Raw genomic sequence first — 17,509 nt, 5'->3', positions numbered from 1 at the left:
ACAAAGAGCTGACCAAGTATCCATGCACGACCTTCGAATAAGTCCGGACTCGCGCCCTAGCACAGATGCGACTGGAGGACGACCTCGCCATCAGAAAGGGTTTCCGACCTTCGCCACTCCCCAACAGCGACAGAGTCTCGAGGAGACCCGACGACAAGAAAAACTGGCGTCGTAGACCCTATGACAGGCCAGGTCAGGTAAACTCAGTGAATAATGTTAAGACTAACGTTGATCAAAGTTCTGGTGACAGGTCTCAGAAGCAAGATGCCGACGCACACCCCGACATTGCTGAATATGGCTTCTGCGTCGACATCGGGGGCGTGGTGAATGCCCTGCATTCTCTAGGAAATGTCGCTCGTTGGCCAAGGAAAAGCGACAGGCCGGACGAGGGAAAGGACAAATCCAAATGGTGCGATTATCATGGCGATCATGGCCACCGCACCGAAGGCTGCAATGCCCTAAGGAAAGAAATCGTCTTCCTCTTGAAGAAAGGTCACCTTAAAGAGCTGTTGGGAAAGGGCAAATCGAACAACAAAGCAACAACGTCGCAACAGCCTCAGCAGCAGCAGCAAGAAACTCAACAACCTCCAAAAGGGCCAACGGTCACTAAGGTAGTTCATGTTATTACTGGTGGATCTGATATATGTGGATTAACCTATTCCGCAGCAAAGAAAATAGCAAGAACAGGTAATCCAGAGGAAGCCGTCCCCATGGACGCCCAGTCGAGCAAAGACAGAGCACTAGAAGCAATGGTCCTAGCCTTCGACGACTGCGACTTGGGAGACTACCGAGAAGAACATCATGACTCCCTAGTGATATCCCTGACCATCGGCAACTGCTTGCTAAAGAGAGTACTGGTCGACGGAGGAAGTTCAGCCAATGTTCTGTTCAAAAGCACCTTGGAAGACATGGGGATCGACGACAGGGACGTCATCAGAAAATCAACTGTCCTCGTAGGTTTCAGCGGAGAAGCTCTCAGCACGAGCGGAGAAATCGTATTGCCAACCTTTGCTGGGGGCATCAACCTCTCAACGAACTTCAACGTCGTCGATTGTCCGTCAGCCTACAATGCCATCATCGGTCGCCCTTGGATCCATAGGATGAAAGCCGTCCCATCAACATTCCATCAAGTAATCAAGTTTCCAACAAGATGGGGAGTCCAAGTAATTAAGGGCGAAAGGCAAGAAGCCAGGAGATGCTACAGCTCCACGTTGAAGCCCTCTAAGAGGACGGTATAGCAATTACAGCAAGGACCAGCGTCAGCAGAGCCCGACGAGCAATCAATCGATGAAGTGGCGCTGGACCCGAGCCAACCAGAGCAGATTGTCCGGATCGGAGCATCACTCGACCAAGGTATAAGATCCGAACTGGTTGAATTCCTTAAAACTAACAAAGATTGCTTTGCTTGGTCGCACGAAGACATGACAGGCATCAGTCCCGACGTGATCACTCACAAGCTGAACGCCGACCCCAATCACAAGCCGATCAAGCAGAAGCGGCGCAAGTTTGCCCCGGAGAGAAATCAGGTAATCAACGACGAAGTCCAGAAGCTAATCGAAACAGGGAAGATAAGAGAAGTCAAGTACCCCGACTGGTTGGCGAACGTCGTAGTAGTCAGCAAGAAGAATGGGAAGTGGAGAGTCTGCATAGACTTCACCGACTTAAACAAAGCATGTCCCAAGGATCCATTTCCCCTGCCACACATCGACGCAATGGTCGACGCGACAGCAGGCCATGAGTTACTCACATTCATGGACGCGTATTCAGGGTATAACCAGATTTTGATGCACCCAGACGATCAAGAGAAGACAGCCTTCATGACGGACAAAGGGATCTATTGCTACAAAGTCATGCCATTTGGACTTAAGAACGCAGGAGCTACGTACCAAAGACTCGTCAACAAGATGTTCAGAGAACAATTGGGCGACACTATGGAAGTATACATCGACGACATGCTGGTGAAATCCAAAAAAGCAGAGGATCACATCAGTCACCTTAAGCAGTCTTTCGACGTCCTGAGACAATATGGTATGAAACTTAACCCTACTAAGTGTTCTTTTGGAGTGTCCGCAGGAAAATTCTTAGGGTACATCGTGACTCAAAGGGGGATCGAAGCAAGCCCCGATCATATCAAAGCCATTATCAACATTCAATCCCCCAGGAACGTCAAGGAAGTACAAAAGCTGACAGGGCGCGTCGCAGCACTCAACAGATTCATAAGCAAATCGTCCGACAAATGTCGCCCTTTCTACGACGTTCTAAGAAAGAACAAAGAATTCACGTGGACAGAGAAACATGAAGAGGCACTACAAGAACTCAAAAAGTACATGACGTCACCACCCCTGCTATCCAAACCAAAGGAGCACGAAGTCCTGCAACTGTATTTAGCCGTCAGCACGACGTCAGTCAGCGCAGTACTGGCAAAAGAGGACGACAGCCAACAACTGCCAGTATACTACGTCAGTAAGTCTCTGCTAGACGCAGAGACCAGGTATTCCGCCCTCGAAAAATTTGTGCTTGCTTTAACTACTGCTGTTAAAAAACTGCGACATTATTTTGAAACCCACCCAGTGGTGGTACGCACTAATTTCCCACTTAAGTCTATGTTGCGCAGCCCAGATTTGATAGGCAGGTTGGGCAAGTGGAGCGTCGCTCTAAGCGGGTACGACATCAAGTACCAGCCAAGGACGGCCATAAAGTCCCAAGCACTTGCAGATTTTGTGGCAGATTTCAGCCCGGAATTGGAGCCCTTAGCAGCTCAAGAACTGGAAGAAATCAACAGCGCTCAGAAAGAGGCAGTCTGGACAATGTTCTGTGATGGTTCGACAAACCAAAGAGGCGCCGGCCTAGGCGTCGTGCTAAAATCACCACAAGGGGACATGATAGTACAATCCATCAGCTGTGACTTCAAGGCAACTAACAACGAGGCGGAGTACGAAGCACTGATTACAGGCATGACCATCGCACTAGATTTGAAAGCAACAGGCCTAAATGTCTACAGCGACTCGTTACTAATCGTCAGCCAATTGAACGGAGAGTTTGCGGCCAAAGATTCAAAGATGATGGCCTACCTAGAAGCCGCCAAAAGAAAAGCCAAACAATTCAACCCATTCACAATCAAGCAAGTTCCAAGAGATAAGAACACCCAAGCTGACGCCCTAGCTAACCTGGGTTCCGCACTCAGGAAGTCGCCCTTCAGCACCATCCCGCTGGTCCACCTCCAGAAGCCGTCAATCAACACCTCCCAAATACCGGACGTTATGGCGATGGACGCAACCGCAAATTGGACAACCCCAATCATCAAGTACTTGAAGGACGACGTCCTCCCAAACGATCCATTAGAAGCAAGGAAAGTCAGGTATAAAGCTTCTAGATATGCAATTAAACATGATGTGCTGTTCAAAATATCATCCACGGGTCTTTGGCAAAGATGCCTCGTCGGCGACGAACAGCAGGATGTACTGCAGGAACAGCACGACGGAGAGTGCGGCAACCATTCAGGAGGTCGCAGTTTAGCAAACAAAGTCCTCCGAGTAGGCTATTTCTGGCCAACTCTGAAGAAAGACGCCGAAGCATACGTAGCAAAGTGTGACAGCTGCCAAAGATTCGGAGGACTAACGCACAAACCGCCAGAGATGCTCCACCCTACGTTGTGCCCTTGGCCTTTCATGAAATGGGGAATGGATATAGTAGGGAAACTTCCCGTCGCCCCAGGACAAAAAGTCTTCATGCTCGCTATCACCGACTACTTCTCAAAGTGGATCGAAGTAGATTCGTTCACTCAGGTACGCGACAAAGAAGTCATTTCATTTATATGGAGTAATATCATCTGCAGGTTTGGCATCCCCTCAGAGATCGTCTGTGACAACGGGTCACAGTTCATAAGTGACAAAACCAGACGATTCTGCGACAAGTGGAACATCAAATTATGCACATCCACTCCCAGATATCCGCAAGCAAATGGCCAAGCCGAGTCAAGCAATAAGACAATTATCCAATCACTCAAGAAGAGACTCAAAGAAGCCAGGGGAAAATGGGCCGAGGAGCTCCCGTTAGTTCTCTGGGCGAACCGAACGACGCCAAGGACGTCTACAGGACAGACGCCATTCTCACTTGTCTACGGATGTGAAGCAGTCCTACCATCTGAGGTACGAATCCCTACTGCAAGGTATGGTCTCATGACAGGCGATCAAAATAATATCGAGATGTCTTCCAACCTCGACACAACTGAAGAACTAAGAGAGGCAGCCTATCTAAGGATGGCGGCACAACAGCAAATTGTCACACGAAGCTTCAACAAAAACGTGAAGGCCAAAGTATTCAGAATCGGAGATTGGGTACTTAGGAAAGTCTTCCAAAACACCAGGGACCCAACGGATGGAAAGCTAGGCCCGACGTGGGAAGGACCATATCAGATCCTCGACGTCGCTGGCAAAGGAGCATACAGGCTCATGACTAAGGAAGGTAAGGTTATTCCTCGAAGCTGGAATGCAACCCATCTCAAACTTTACCACTTTTAGGTAAAGGCTAAGGTACTCAAACGCCCGATCTTAAGTCTTGAAAGTTTAATTTTATTTCCATATTTCAGATTAAGTGTTCTGACTTAAGCATCGGAGGGCCGTTGGCAAAAACGCCAACGGCCAGTCCTAACACATGTTTTGCAGAAAACGCAAGGGCATCAAGACGCCAGTCCCGGGCAAAGACACGACACACAGGTCAGTTAAAACCTGGAAGCTTGGATAAGACACGACAGGAAGTCAGTCACGACCCAAGACAGCCATGGCAGCAAAATATCTCGCTAACGACGTCGAGTTGGCCAACTAACGTACGACATCAGATATTTGGGGGCAACATACCTCCCATGTATACAAGCACTCAAGACTATTCAACGACCTAGTGAGAAACTTTCGTTCAATTTTTCTATTAAATGTAAAGTGCCTATCAAAAGCACAAACTTTTACTTGGTTTTCCAAAATAACGGCCATTTTATTGAAACATTGTACTTAGCACTTTTTACTTATTTCTTTTTGCAAAAAAATGATGTAAGCTTGTATCCAAAGATCAAACGAACGCAAGAAAAGCAAAACGCGAAGTATTTGTTAGCACACAAATCTAAAGTTTGTTCTGCAGAAAAGCAAAAGACTGACTGTCCCATGACATCCAGTAAAGACAAAGCAATAGCAATCCAAAAGTACAGACCTGATTGTCCCACGACGATCAGTAAAACAGGAAGTTCAACAAAAAAACAAGTTCAAAAGACAGACGAAAGGCAGGGAAAGCAGAAGTCAGGCATCCTCAGCTGTGACATCCATCGCCCCAGAAGTTCCGACTCCTGCGTCGACTTCAGCAGGGACCTCAGGATCAAAGTTGAGGACAGCGTCAGCAAAGGCGCCATCAAGGTTCCTGGCCCCCTCGTTAGCCTCCTTAGAATCAGCAGTGGACTTCGCATCGTCCCCGGGGACTTCACTAGCCGAAATCAGATCAGCCTCGGTCCCCAAGGACGACAGAAACTTGTTAAGCTCGTCCTGAGCAGCCCCAACAGTTAGACGACCAGACAGGAAATGCCTCAGCAGCTTAGCACGAGTCGTCAGCTGATCAAGGCACTTAGAGTTCACCGCATCTTCACGAACCTCGGCTAAAGTGGCCTCCAAGTCTGCAGCCTGCTTCTTTTTCTCCTCCAAAGACTCCTCCAGCTCCGCGACGCGCTTCTCCTTCAGCTCCAGAGCAACCTTAAGACTGGAAATCTGCGCGTCCTTCTCCTCAACCTGCTTCTTCACCTCCTCATCAGCAACACGTCTCGCGTTACTTATCGCCCCAACTGAAGAGCGAAGGGAAGCCATTTCCTTCTCAGTAGAAATGAAGTACCCTCGAGTTGCAAGCAAGTTCTGCAGAGACTGAAAGTACCAAACCAAAGAATGTCACTTAAGAAAAAGGAAAGAAAAGAATAGAGGGAGAGAATACTTACGTTGAGTTGAAGGGACACTGCCTCGCTGATAATCTGAGCAGGAGTCATCTTCTCCAGACGCCTCTCCGCGCTAGGAAACAACAGCTTCTCCGCAGTGGGCCAAAGGGACGCGGACATCGACATTCCAGTAAGAAAGTCAGAAGGGACGCGCAACACATAGTCAGCATCTTTAGGTGCCTTAGGGATGTTGGGAGGAGGACTGGGCATTGTCTTGATAGGAGGGACGTCCAGTACCACGTCCTCAGAGCTGGAAGTAGTCTGCTTTCTCTTCTTCCTTGCAGCACGTTCGAGCATCTCCTCGTACGACATCTTGGCAGACTTCCCTGATTGAGACTCTGGAACAGAATGACCCAAGCAGTCAGCACAGAACGAGAAAGCAAGAGGAAAAATCAAAGTAAGTCATCCTTACCAGCAGCCATTTTTTCCCCTTCACCTGTCTTTTTGGTACCAGGTTTTTCAAAGGTCCGTCTAGCAATAGGAATGCTCAGAACAGCCTCTACCTTCCTCAAATTGCTCCTCCCTAGTGAGACCACTGAGATGTCGATATCTGCGACAAAACAAGCCATAAGAACCACGTCAAAACGAAGTGAACAAAATTAAGCGACAGAAGATACAAGCAATACCTCCGTCGCGCCAACCACAACGCATCCAACTAGCCTCTACACCCAGGGATTCCCTATCTACAAACAAGTAGCGTGACTTCCAGCCACGATCATTCACTCCTGCTCGTTCTACCAAGGCAGGGTGCCCTCTCTTCAGAACCAATGTACACCTATTTGTCTTAGAAAAAGAGAGTTTGTACGCAAAAACAAGGTCGGACAAAGTAAAAGGGTCCTCCCAATCTGCAGTAACCTTCTCTAGGGTATGAGCCACTCTCCAGAATTGCGGCATCACTTGACTAGGGCCGATATCAAACACCTCCATCAAAGATCTAGCCAGACGGCCAAATTGAATAGTGTACCCCAGCTTAAAAGGGTACTCGTACATTACGACATGGTCTTTTGGGCAATCCTCTGGTCTTTCCTCGTCCGAAGGGACTTGGATCACAGCGCACTCGGGGAGCCCAGCCAAAGCAATGAATGCTGGGACATCGCCTTCGCCGAGGTCACTTGGAGGGTCGTCAGTATCAGCCATATCTCCCACAATTTTACTTTCACCCCTCTCTAAAACCCTAAGTGAAAATCTAGTTCTTGGAGGTAAATTGGGCTTCCTAGTCATACGATAACTATGAATGTAGAAGAAATCAAAGTTCGAGAAGAGGAATTTACCTGAGAAAGTGGCCGGAATTCGAGCAAAACCGCCGGAAAAATCAGCGCGAACTAAAGGAATTGATTTGGAAATTTTTGGAGAGAGAATGAGAATTTGGGGGAAGTGTGTAGAAATTAGATCGGCACGGTTATTTATGCAAGTGGTTGGGAGAAGTTATGGCAGTTTTCAAATTCAGTGGGTTAGTAGGAAGTTAATTGTTTCCTTGATCTATCCACGATCAACTCAACAATTGGGGGCAAATTGTTATGGTTAATTTTTAGACTCGTCTCAACGCACAACAAGACGCATGACCAAAGAGACAGCGAAGCAGCGAAGGGTAGTATATCTCTCCGGAAAATCGGTTTGACTAAGTCCTGGAACATATTCACTTCAGCAGTTTGTTCCTCCTATTTTTATGGGATTTTTCCCCAGATAATTTAAAAGCAACAAGAAGATAGTCTCAAGACTAGGTCAAGCAATGGTCTCCTATTTTTGCGGAGGTCGATTGAAGCATCTTCAACGGATATCTCCAGCTTAGCTACCCTAGCGTGATTATAGTATAAATAGGACGATATTTGTATCATTGAGGATCATCTCACTCATACTGCTTAGCACTTACATTCAAAAGCTCTCACAACATTGTAATCATCTATTTTTTCATAGTGAATCGGTGGTCTTGCACCCACCCGCAGTTTTTCCCGCATTTGGGTTTTCTGCGTCATCAAAACACCTTGTCTTTTATTGTTTCAATTCACGTCTATTTAGCGAACCACTCTAGCCGTCGTACGTCCCAGCCTTAGGACGCCCTTTGGCGAAATTTGGCATAAACAACCACTGCTTCAAATGTTGTCTCAATCATGATTTATAAACCTGTAAATCATCTCTCCTACAATCTTCTACAATCATGCATTAATGATCTTACAAGAAAATGATGTAGCATAATTGAAAAGATTAACTTATATACACTGTATATATATAATATGACCAAGATTAAAAGAATGTAAAAATGACTTACCCATTTACCTGTACAAACAAGTGTCGCCTTCCCATTTCTCTTATGAAGAATTTTGATGAGAGGAACTTGTACAATTTTCTTAAGAAACCAAGCCATCCATCATCTCAATAATTATAGGTTGGTTCCTCTTATATACAGTACGTACGCCGTACATCTTGGTCTTTGGAACCCAAGATAAATTGAGTTCTTTCTTGTTCGTAACAGTCACTGGCGGATCTACGTTGTGACCTGGGGGGACACGTGCTACCCCCAGAAAAATTGAAAAAAAAAAATCTGTTTACAAAAAAGCCTCCTTTAAAATAAAATATATACACTAAACAATGCATAGTATTTAAGACAACTAACGGTGCTTCAGCGGTAAAAAGCAGGTGTGTAAAATTTTCTCTTAGGCTTGAGGGGCAGCGGTTCGAATCTCCACAAGAACACTTTCTTTTTTTAGTTCATTTCTTTTTTTTTTTCCTTTTTTTGAGGAATTTTTAGTTCGTTTTAGTTCTTTTTTTTTTCTTTTTTTGAGGAAAGTTCAATTCTAAGTCTTTGTTTCGTTATTATTACTTTTTTCTGAAAAATATCAATTATTATTACTTTTTTCTGAAAAATATCAATTATTATTATTTTTTTCCCCAAATTAATTTTCTGTTTCTTGACATTAATATTCAAATAGAATACATAAAAATGACTTCCATCAAAAATTGATTCTTCACCAAATTACATACTTTTCACTTTTTTGACTTTATGTTCAAACATCAAACAAAAGTAACTTCCATAAAAATTGGCAACAATAGAAGTATTTCGATAACTAGTATGATTGACATAATTTATTACGGCTCAATGCAAAATCTAAAGATGTTTAATATTTGATGATAAATTTTTATAAAAAAAATCACAATACATTACGCAAAAATTTAACTTGACGTGTTATTACCAATTTAAATTTAGTTTGAGTTTCAAGTTAGTAGGTGTATATTGTTGTTGTTGTTTTTTTTTTTCTTCTAGTGTTTAGTGCTACCCCTAGTCTGGAATCCTGGATCCGCCACTGGTAACAGTAGCCAAAAATTTATATAACTACATTGATCTATAACCAAGAAACAACATATATCTATATATTATATATTCAAATTATTTTAGATACATGAAAAACTATTTCTCTGACATATAATCAAAATTTTCATGTATTACCAAGTCAGAAAAAAAAAAATAAAGTTCCTTTTGATAGGTTTCCAAGTTTGTTGTTCCACAAAATGTGTTCCTTGAGCTACTTCTAATCAATCAATTCTTTATGAAAAAAAAATTTAAATCTAATATCTTTTATACACACTAAAAATAACGTTATCCAAAGTTGAAAAAAAAAAATTCAAAAGAATTAAAATGATTTTAACAATAATACTACAAGGAACAAGCTTAAACCAATGTATGCATATAATGGAGAACTCAAAAACAGAATACTTACCTCAAAAGTATGAGTCTTTGAATATCTTTCACTTCTCTAGTAAAAGTTAATTTCCACATGGTGCTTGGAACAATGCAATGCTGAGTTCCTTCCTTTAATTTTCTTGTACGTACTCATCTTAGCCAAGACTTGCTTGTCAGGTTTTCCTGATTTCTTTGAGAAACCTGCTCTGATACCAATTGTTATTTAGATGAAATACTACAAGAGGGGGGGTGAATTGTAGTATGGAGCTTGCTAGTCACTTTTTGCAGAATTAAAAGAAACTTAACGCAATAGAGAAATAGTGCAAGGGAGATTTTACGAGGAAAACTTCCTAGGCCAAATAAGAAGTGAAAAACCTCGACCCCAAGGGATTTTGACTCAAAACATTCCACTAAAATAGGCCAACGACTCTGTTACAACCTATGAGGAACTTGAGCCTCTTCCGAGTTCCTCAACGAACTCGAGTTCCCCAATTAACTAATCCCTCAATCAGTTGATCACTTTAACTCTCTCTCTAACTTAAGACTTCACTCAAAGCCTAACTCTTTATCTTTCTCTCAAGCTTCACTCAAAGCTTTCTCTTTCTCTCAATACAAAGAACTCCCTCAAGTTCTCACCCCAATACAAGAGTTCACTCAAACCCTCATAAATTCCCCACTACAAGAGTTCACTCAAACCCTTGAACAACTCTCAAATACATATAAAAGATATAATGTATAAAACTAATATGTTGGACACTTTGAGATATGTAAGGAACTTGAGACCTGAAGGAACTGGCTCACCAACGTGGAGAGAAAATATATTTCTCTTTTACTGCTCTACCACTTGGGACAAACTCCATTATGGAATGACTCACTTAAGCCAGACAGTTTGGAATAAATGAAAACATCTCTTTTTATAGTGCTTTAAAGACAAACCCATTCATCCCATTATCTTCAACCATAATAGTAGTGCTTCCTAAATTCTAGGCATTATCTCCATTAACTCCATGAACATAAGAAGTAATGGAAGACATGGATTGGAGTCAAAAAAACATTTTCTCCATGATCTCCTTATTTTTCTCCAGTAAGAAGTTGTTTCAAATTAAACGTGAAAAACAATTTTTATTTTTCCAAAAACTTTATAAATAAAAATAGAAAATATAAAATAATAAATCCTAACCAAATCAAATTTTTATCAATTAAAAGCTGATTCGAATTTTATTCATTCAAAATAAATATTTTACAAAGATATTTTATCCTAAAATAACTAACCCATTTAATTTGAAATATTAAACTAATTAGAGATTAGATAGGAAACAACCTAAAACGAATCTCTAAAATATAGGATAAGATAAGGAGAATAATTATCTTTTTGACTAATAAGAAAATCAGATTTTATTTTAAAAACTTATCTTTTATAAAATAAAATCTATTTAAAATAAATAATACCAAATCAAAACTAACTACCTAGAAAGTAGGCAAAGATAATGCAATGACTATTAACGTTGAAAACTGGCTTTTAGTGCTGTGCAAACTCGTGTTTCTCCTATACACGAAGTTTAGACTAACTTGTAAGGAACTGGCTGGTCAGCAACACCCAGTTCCTTCGAGACTGAAGTTCCAATTTAGTTCCATAGGCATGTTCCAAATAATTTCTAATTCATGTCCAACATACTTACATGATTCCTAGAAAAATATACTCTTATTTTTCTATCTTAAAGCTTCTACTCCAAAGCTTCTGTTCCTTCAAAGGAACTTCTCTTCTCTTGTCTTCACTTACGAATTGCTGCTTATTCCTTGTAAAGAACTACTTCTCATTCTTCTTAGGAACTGCATACAAAGTCTAACAATACGTTTGTATGTTTAGACTCCATCTCTTTGTGTGTCCCCCCTTGGAAACTCTTTTTCTCTTTGTGTTCCCCCTGAGAAACTCAAGCACGATCCATACATTGTACGCTGGGAACCATCTTCGATGATGATCTAATCTATTCTTAACAATCTTCATGCTTCATGACTTGTTCATGCACACTCAATACACATATTAGTTAGATAATCATCATTTGTTCACAATCATCAAAACCTTACAACAGAGTGGAGTACCAATTGTGAGTTGAGTGACTTGGATGTCAACTTTGATCGAAGACAAGTGGGAAGATGTGGGTGAAGAACTTCTCTCTTTACATTAGGACGAAGAGAGGGGAATCAACCTCAGGGTCTTTTTAAGGGAGCTGAAAGTACAAGGGGCCGGGAAAAGAGAAGGGGAAGGAACCGAGATGGACATAAGAAAATTTTGAGTTATCTGCCCAACCTTTAAACGATTATGAAGAGCTAAGGAGCTTGAATGGAAGTGATGAAGAGATTGATCCCTACCCAACCTTTAAACCAAAGATTTCTTTGAAGGGAAAGGTAAACTTGACTCTTGATTTAAAACTTGATAGTGTTTACTATTTAAGAAAAGCTCTGCAACATCACTTTATAGATAACAAATATGATTATTACTTCTTGCATAATCGATCTGGGAGAGTAACTGTATAATGTAGATACAGGTGTAGTTACCCTTGGAACAAAAAAAGGGAACATACGTGTGTGTGTGTGAGGGGAGGAAAATACGTGTGCATTTAAGGTTCATGCTGTGAGGTTAGGTATGATAACACTTATCAAATGTAGAGTCTTAGGTTAGAGCACACATGTGGTTTTCATCACTCAAGTAGCAAGGTAACCTCAACATATTTAATTCAAAAATATTTGAATGAATGGAAATTAGACCATCACTGGAAATCAAGCAAGTTTATTGACAAATTTTATAGAGATTTGGGCATCAAAATTAAATACTACAAAGCACGGTTTGCTAGGGCTAGAAAGGGATGTAGACCAATAATAGGTATTGATGGGTGCCACCTTTAAGGTGTGTACCGTGGGATGATACTTGAGCTATCAGCAAGGATGAGAATAATAATATATTTTCCATAGCCTAGCAATAGTGGAGGTTGGGAATAGTTCAAGTTGGACTTGGTCGTTAGAGCAACTGATAATAGACATTGGGCACTTAAAATGGGAATGGTCTGACACTATGACTGATACGCAAAAGGTAAACTTTTCTAATTGGTCGATGTTGGAATGTTAGTTCTTTGATGTGTTGACAAATTTGTTTATCCATGAGTGGTGGCAAATAGGAAAAAAAAAAAAAAAAAAAAAAAAAAAAAAAAAAAAAAGAGGATATGAACAAGGTTCTTAATCAAACTGGAAAAATGGGAAGCAGACTGATTACCAATAGTTAGGGGTGTCAATCAGTTTTACGGTTCAATTTTGGGTTCGGTTTATTAGTTTTCAATTTGTAACGGGTTGGAATCATTATCGGGTCAGTTTGGGTCGATTTTAAATAATTTCAGATCGCTTTGGTATTTTTTATAACAGTTTCTTTTTGGGTCGGTTTTAATCGGGTTGGGTTGTAAGTGGTTCGGGTCATAATCGGTTCGGATTGAACTTGGTCAGTTTAAAAACAGGTTTTGTCAGTTTAAGGCGGGTTTGGGTCAAAGAATATCGAGTTCTAATCGGGTCGGGTTGTAATCGGTTCAGGTCGTAATCGGTTCGAGTTGAAACTAGTCGGTTTGAAAACGGGTTTTGCCAATTTATAACTAGTTTTGGGTTAAAATAGATCAGTAACTAATTGGGTTAGGTTGTAATCGGTTCAAATCATAATCGATTTAGATAGAACTCGATCGATTCAAAAACAAGTTTGTTCAAAACAAATCTGGTAAAATCGATTTATGTCATAAATATAAAGTCTTAAACAAGTTACATTGATCAAGTAATGAATTAGAACAAGTCGAGTTGTAAATTTGTAATTCATCGGGTCATAAACACGTTATAGTAATAATTATCACTTTATTAGTTGCATTTATGTTTTGTTTTAAGTAGCAAGTTACTAATAAATAGTAATTACTTAGTTATAATTTCTTTATTACAATTAGTTTATAAATTAAAATACGACTATTAATTATTAACTAACTATTAAGCTATAATTTTCATTGGTCGCTCAATTAAAACACGGATCACAATCCAAACCCCTCAACAAAATACTCACTCACACAACCGTTGCTTAAACCTATCCGTAATCCAATGCCTCTCATTCATCTCCCCAAAATCACTAAAACCTAATCAAAATCGGCCCAAGCCAAATTCAAACCCTAAAGTCTTCATATCTCATTCCTTACACTCACCCGTACTGCGTTAGGCAAAATACTTTCTCTCTCATAATTTTCACTCATAACGGGTTACGGACTTACGGGTTATAAATGGTTCGGTCATATTCGGTTACGGGTTGTAAACAGTTCGGTCATAACTGATTACGGGTTATAAACGGTTTGATCCTTACCAGTTACGGGTTGTAAACAAATTGGGTTTATCGAGTTTTTGTCAGGTTTAAAGGGTTTCGGTTTATAATGGGTCAGGTTGCTATCGGGTTCAAAGGTACTTCAGTTCGGGTTGTATCGGTTCGGCTTGATAACGGGTACGGTTCATTAACGGTTCTCAAACATCTGGATTGGTTCAGTTTAAGTTTTTAAAAAATCGGGTCGGGTCGGTTTACAGTTTTAAAATAACAGGTTCTTAGCAATTTGGTTCCTTTTCAGAACAGTTTGAAAGGGTTCGAATTCACCAGTTCGGGTCGATTTTTGACAGCTCTACCAATAGTCAAGGAAAAATTGGTTAGCCATAGTTAGAATAGCGGAAGGGATGGACTAGACGTAATAAGAGAAAACTAGACAGGGCTCTCGCAATGCAGAATGGATAAAGATTCATTGAGCCCATTATACTCCTACAAAATAAAGGTTAAATCATGGTCTCAAAGCCCAAAAAGCTTCACTGTCAACACATTTACAGTCATAAAATGGAGTCATTACTTGGACAATGCAATATGGCAAACCCAAAACCCTAAACAGTACCCAAATTTTTTGAAATGTCAATAATCAAATATATGACAAATAAAGGGTGTGGTATACTGGTATGTAGTATAAATGTATAATAAATCTTGGAAGGGGAATGTTTTTAGAATTCGCTTATGAAAAGAAAAAATATGGTCCAATTTGCTCTAACAAAATTAAATAACTTTTTTTTTCTTAACGGGAACAAAATTAAATAACTTACTAAATTGGTCTTCATTCATTAGATACAAATATACAACTTTATGGTATAATAAATTTTTATGGTATTCATCTTTAAAGTGACTACCGTTATACTAAATTTTTACGGACAGATTTTTATTCATGTTTTATTGTCAAATTTAATTATAAATAATTATCTAATTTTAAAAAATCATTTATCTTAATTGCTATGCGTTATACTTGCTTGAAAACATGAAATCCAATAATTCAAGTCCCATATTCAATATTAATGTTTAGACCTGGTTAGCCCAATTATAATAGGAGCAAACTTAAAGGGCCCTTAGTGGACAGGGTCCTTAGAGTATCTTTAATGGAAAGCTATAATTGGTTGTAGCTCACCTTGTGACATCAATAATTTAGGCTCATATATTTTCAAGGTACAATGTACTACAATGGTTAGCTACAATCCCTTGTAGCTTGCTTGAAAAATAAATAAAAAAGAATATATTATATTATCCATGTGTCATGATCTAAGTGGAAGATGCTTAACTTTAGAAAAAACAAGAAGTAGTGCTTGTTTGAGCTTAATTTGCAAGCAGGTTCCTTCTCCGTACCATTGGAGATGCTCTTATTAAATTGAGTTAATATAGCAATTAGAGAAAAGATACTACAATAATAAGGTAATTTAGTTCACTTATTTTCTGGTTGATTTGGAGAAGATGGAGATTGATAGATTTCACCTAATCACCAAATCAACGACAAATCACACCCCATCGGAAGTAGGCCACCAGTACCTCAAATCACACCCCCAATCCTTCAACAGCGGAATATCAAGCACCATTTGTCTTTCTTCCTCAATGAACGTGGCAGCAACAATATCATCATTCCATTTGCCTTTATCAAAAATCAATCAAATCCAACACACGCAGCTTCAAATTAATTTTTTTTGAACGGAAAGTAATAATATCATTAAATAATAGCCAAATGACATTTACAATAATAAAGATTGTAAATTATAGATTTAGAAAAAATATCATAACTTTATTATTTGACGGAGTAGGGGTTGACACAAAGTAGGAGCATATTTATGTATTAGTCCGTATTATAGATCTAGAAGTTTCTTATTGAAGATCAAACTCTATTGTGGGCTTTGGATTAAATATGATATACTTATTACTATTAGGTTAATGAAAACTCTAGAAATAATAATCTACCGAACTCTATAGTCCGTTTATAAACTATATAAACACAAAAACCACAATCTCAAAGCTCATAATCCATCTCATCTATACCAAAACACTCAACGCTCATCCTATCTTTCGGTGATCTAAAAACCCTTGCCTTCTTCTCTACAATGAAAAAACAAAGTGAAAGTGAATGTTTGATCAGCGATGCCACCAAAAAGAACAACAACTACAACACGTATTTAGCTTATAGTGTTAGCACCACCGGCGCGTATCAAAATAATCCACAACTTCGAACGTTCTCGTGTGGTGCTGTCTTTGGAGCTTTTATGTTCATAGGATTAACTTTATTTGTTTTATGTGTCGTGAATTTTATTAAAATCGTTAATGAAGATCGACCGAAAAATCCCTTCGAATTTCAGGTTGATTCTTTTAAGGTTGAAGTATTCAACAATATGAATATAAATAACTATTATAACAGTTATAATTTCAGCCTAAGCCTCTCCTTATTTACGGAACAAGAACAACTTATTGTAAAACAAGAAAATATACAGAAGAAGCCATATTTTTCAAGACTCTGCTAGTGTGTTAGGGCCTACATTGAGTATGTAGATTATATAGCTAACGGGCCTAGTTCTTGTGCCCTAATCTCTTGTATATATATTTGTGCATACCCCTAATACAAAATACAACACTCTATTCACTCTATTCTCTCTAATTTGACATGGTATCGGAGCCTCTAAAATTCTACTCTCTAAACCTCTAAATTTTTTTTTTCCCCCTAATCCCTAATTCTAATTATAATTCTTCTACTCCCTGACATCGATTACAACATTTTTCTACTTTGAATTTGGGGTTAATTCCTAATTCTAATTCTTCTGTTTTTTTATTGTGCGTGTACTGCCTTGGTTGGGTGTTGTGTGGTGCTTTGTCTACTATTGCGTATTTTGTTTCTATTTGGTGTGTTGTGAGCTCTTTGGTTGGTGCATTATTTCTACCTTTCTATTACTCTTGCTGCTTGATTATCAATGACGAACGCTATTGTTTTCAATCAACAAGATACTATGGTTAATAGTACTTCTCTGTCTAGGCCTCGTCATAAGTCGACGCTACATTGTTCTCATTGTAATCGTAAGGGTCACGATTATGAGACTTGTTTTCTTGTTCACGGGCTACCCGAATGGTGGCTTAACAAATATGGTCGTTCTTCATCTACGGTCACTGATTTTACTACTCCTACTTCTACTACTCACTTTCCCACCAATACTCCTATTTTAGGTGGGGTGTTTGATGTTCCTACCGATCGTATTACCGGTGATAATTTTTCATTGTCATGGATTATTGACACAGGAGCCTCACATCATGTAACGGGTGACGAGTCTTCTCTATTTGATACTCAATCAATTTTACCATGCCCCGTTGGTCTTCCCGATGGGGCTCAAGCTTTTGCAACAAAGGAGGGTCGTGTTTTCTTGGCGGATGGAATCATTCTTGAACACGTCTTATTTGTCCCTAAATTAAATTGCAATTTGATTTCAGTGTCTAAGTTGATTGATGAATCTAATTGCTTTGTCCGATTCACTAA

The 17,509-nt window shown here is 39.9% G+C and overlaps 1 protein-coding gene across 1 annotated transcript; it reads left to right on the top strand.

The window, feature by feature from the left end:
* The first annotated feature begins 65 nt into the window (after positions 1–65).
* Positions 66–1,238, top strand: LOC145571345 (uncharacterized). Its single transcript, XM_081630394.1, has one exon. The coding sequence runs from the start codon at positions 66–68 to the stop codon at positions 1,236–1,238; it is 1,173 nt and encodes a 390-aa protein (XP_081486520.1).
* The last annotated feature ends 16,271 nt before the right edge of the window (positions 1,239–17,509 follow it).

Source organism: Chenopodium album, chromosome 12 (genome assembly GCF_948465745.1).
Source record: "Chenopodium album chromosome 12, dcCheAlbu1.1, whole genome shotgun sequence".
NCBI lineage: Eukaryota > Viridiplantae > Streptophyta > Magnoliopsida > Caryophyllales > Amaranthaceae > Chenopodium > Chenopodium album.
This window is presented reverse-complemented; position numbering and strand designations above follow the sequence as displayed.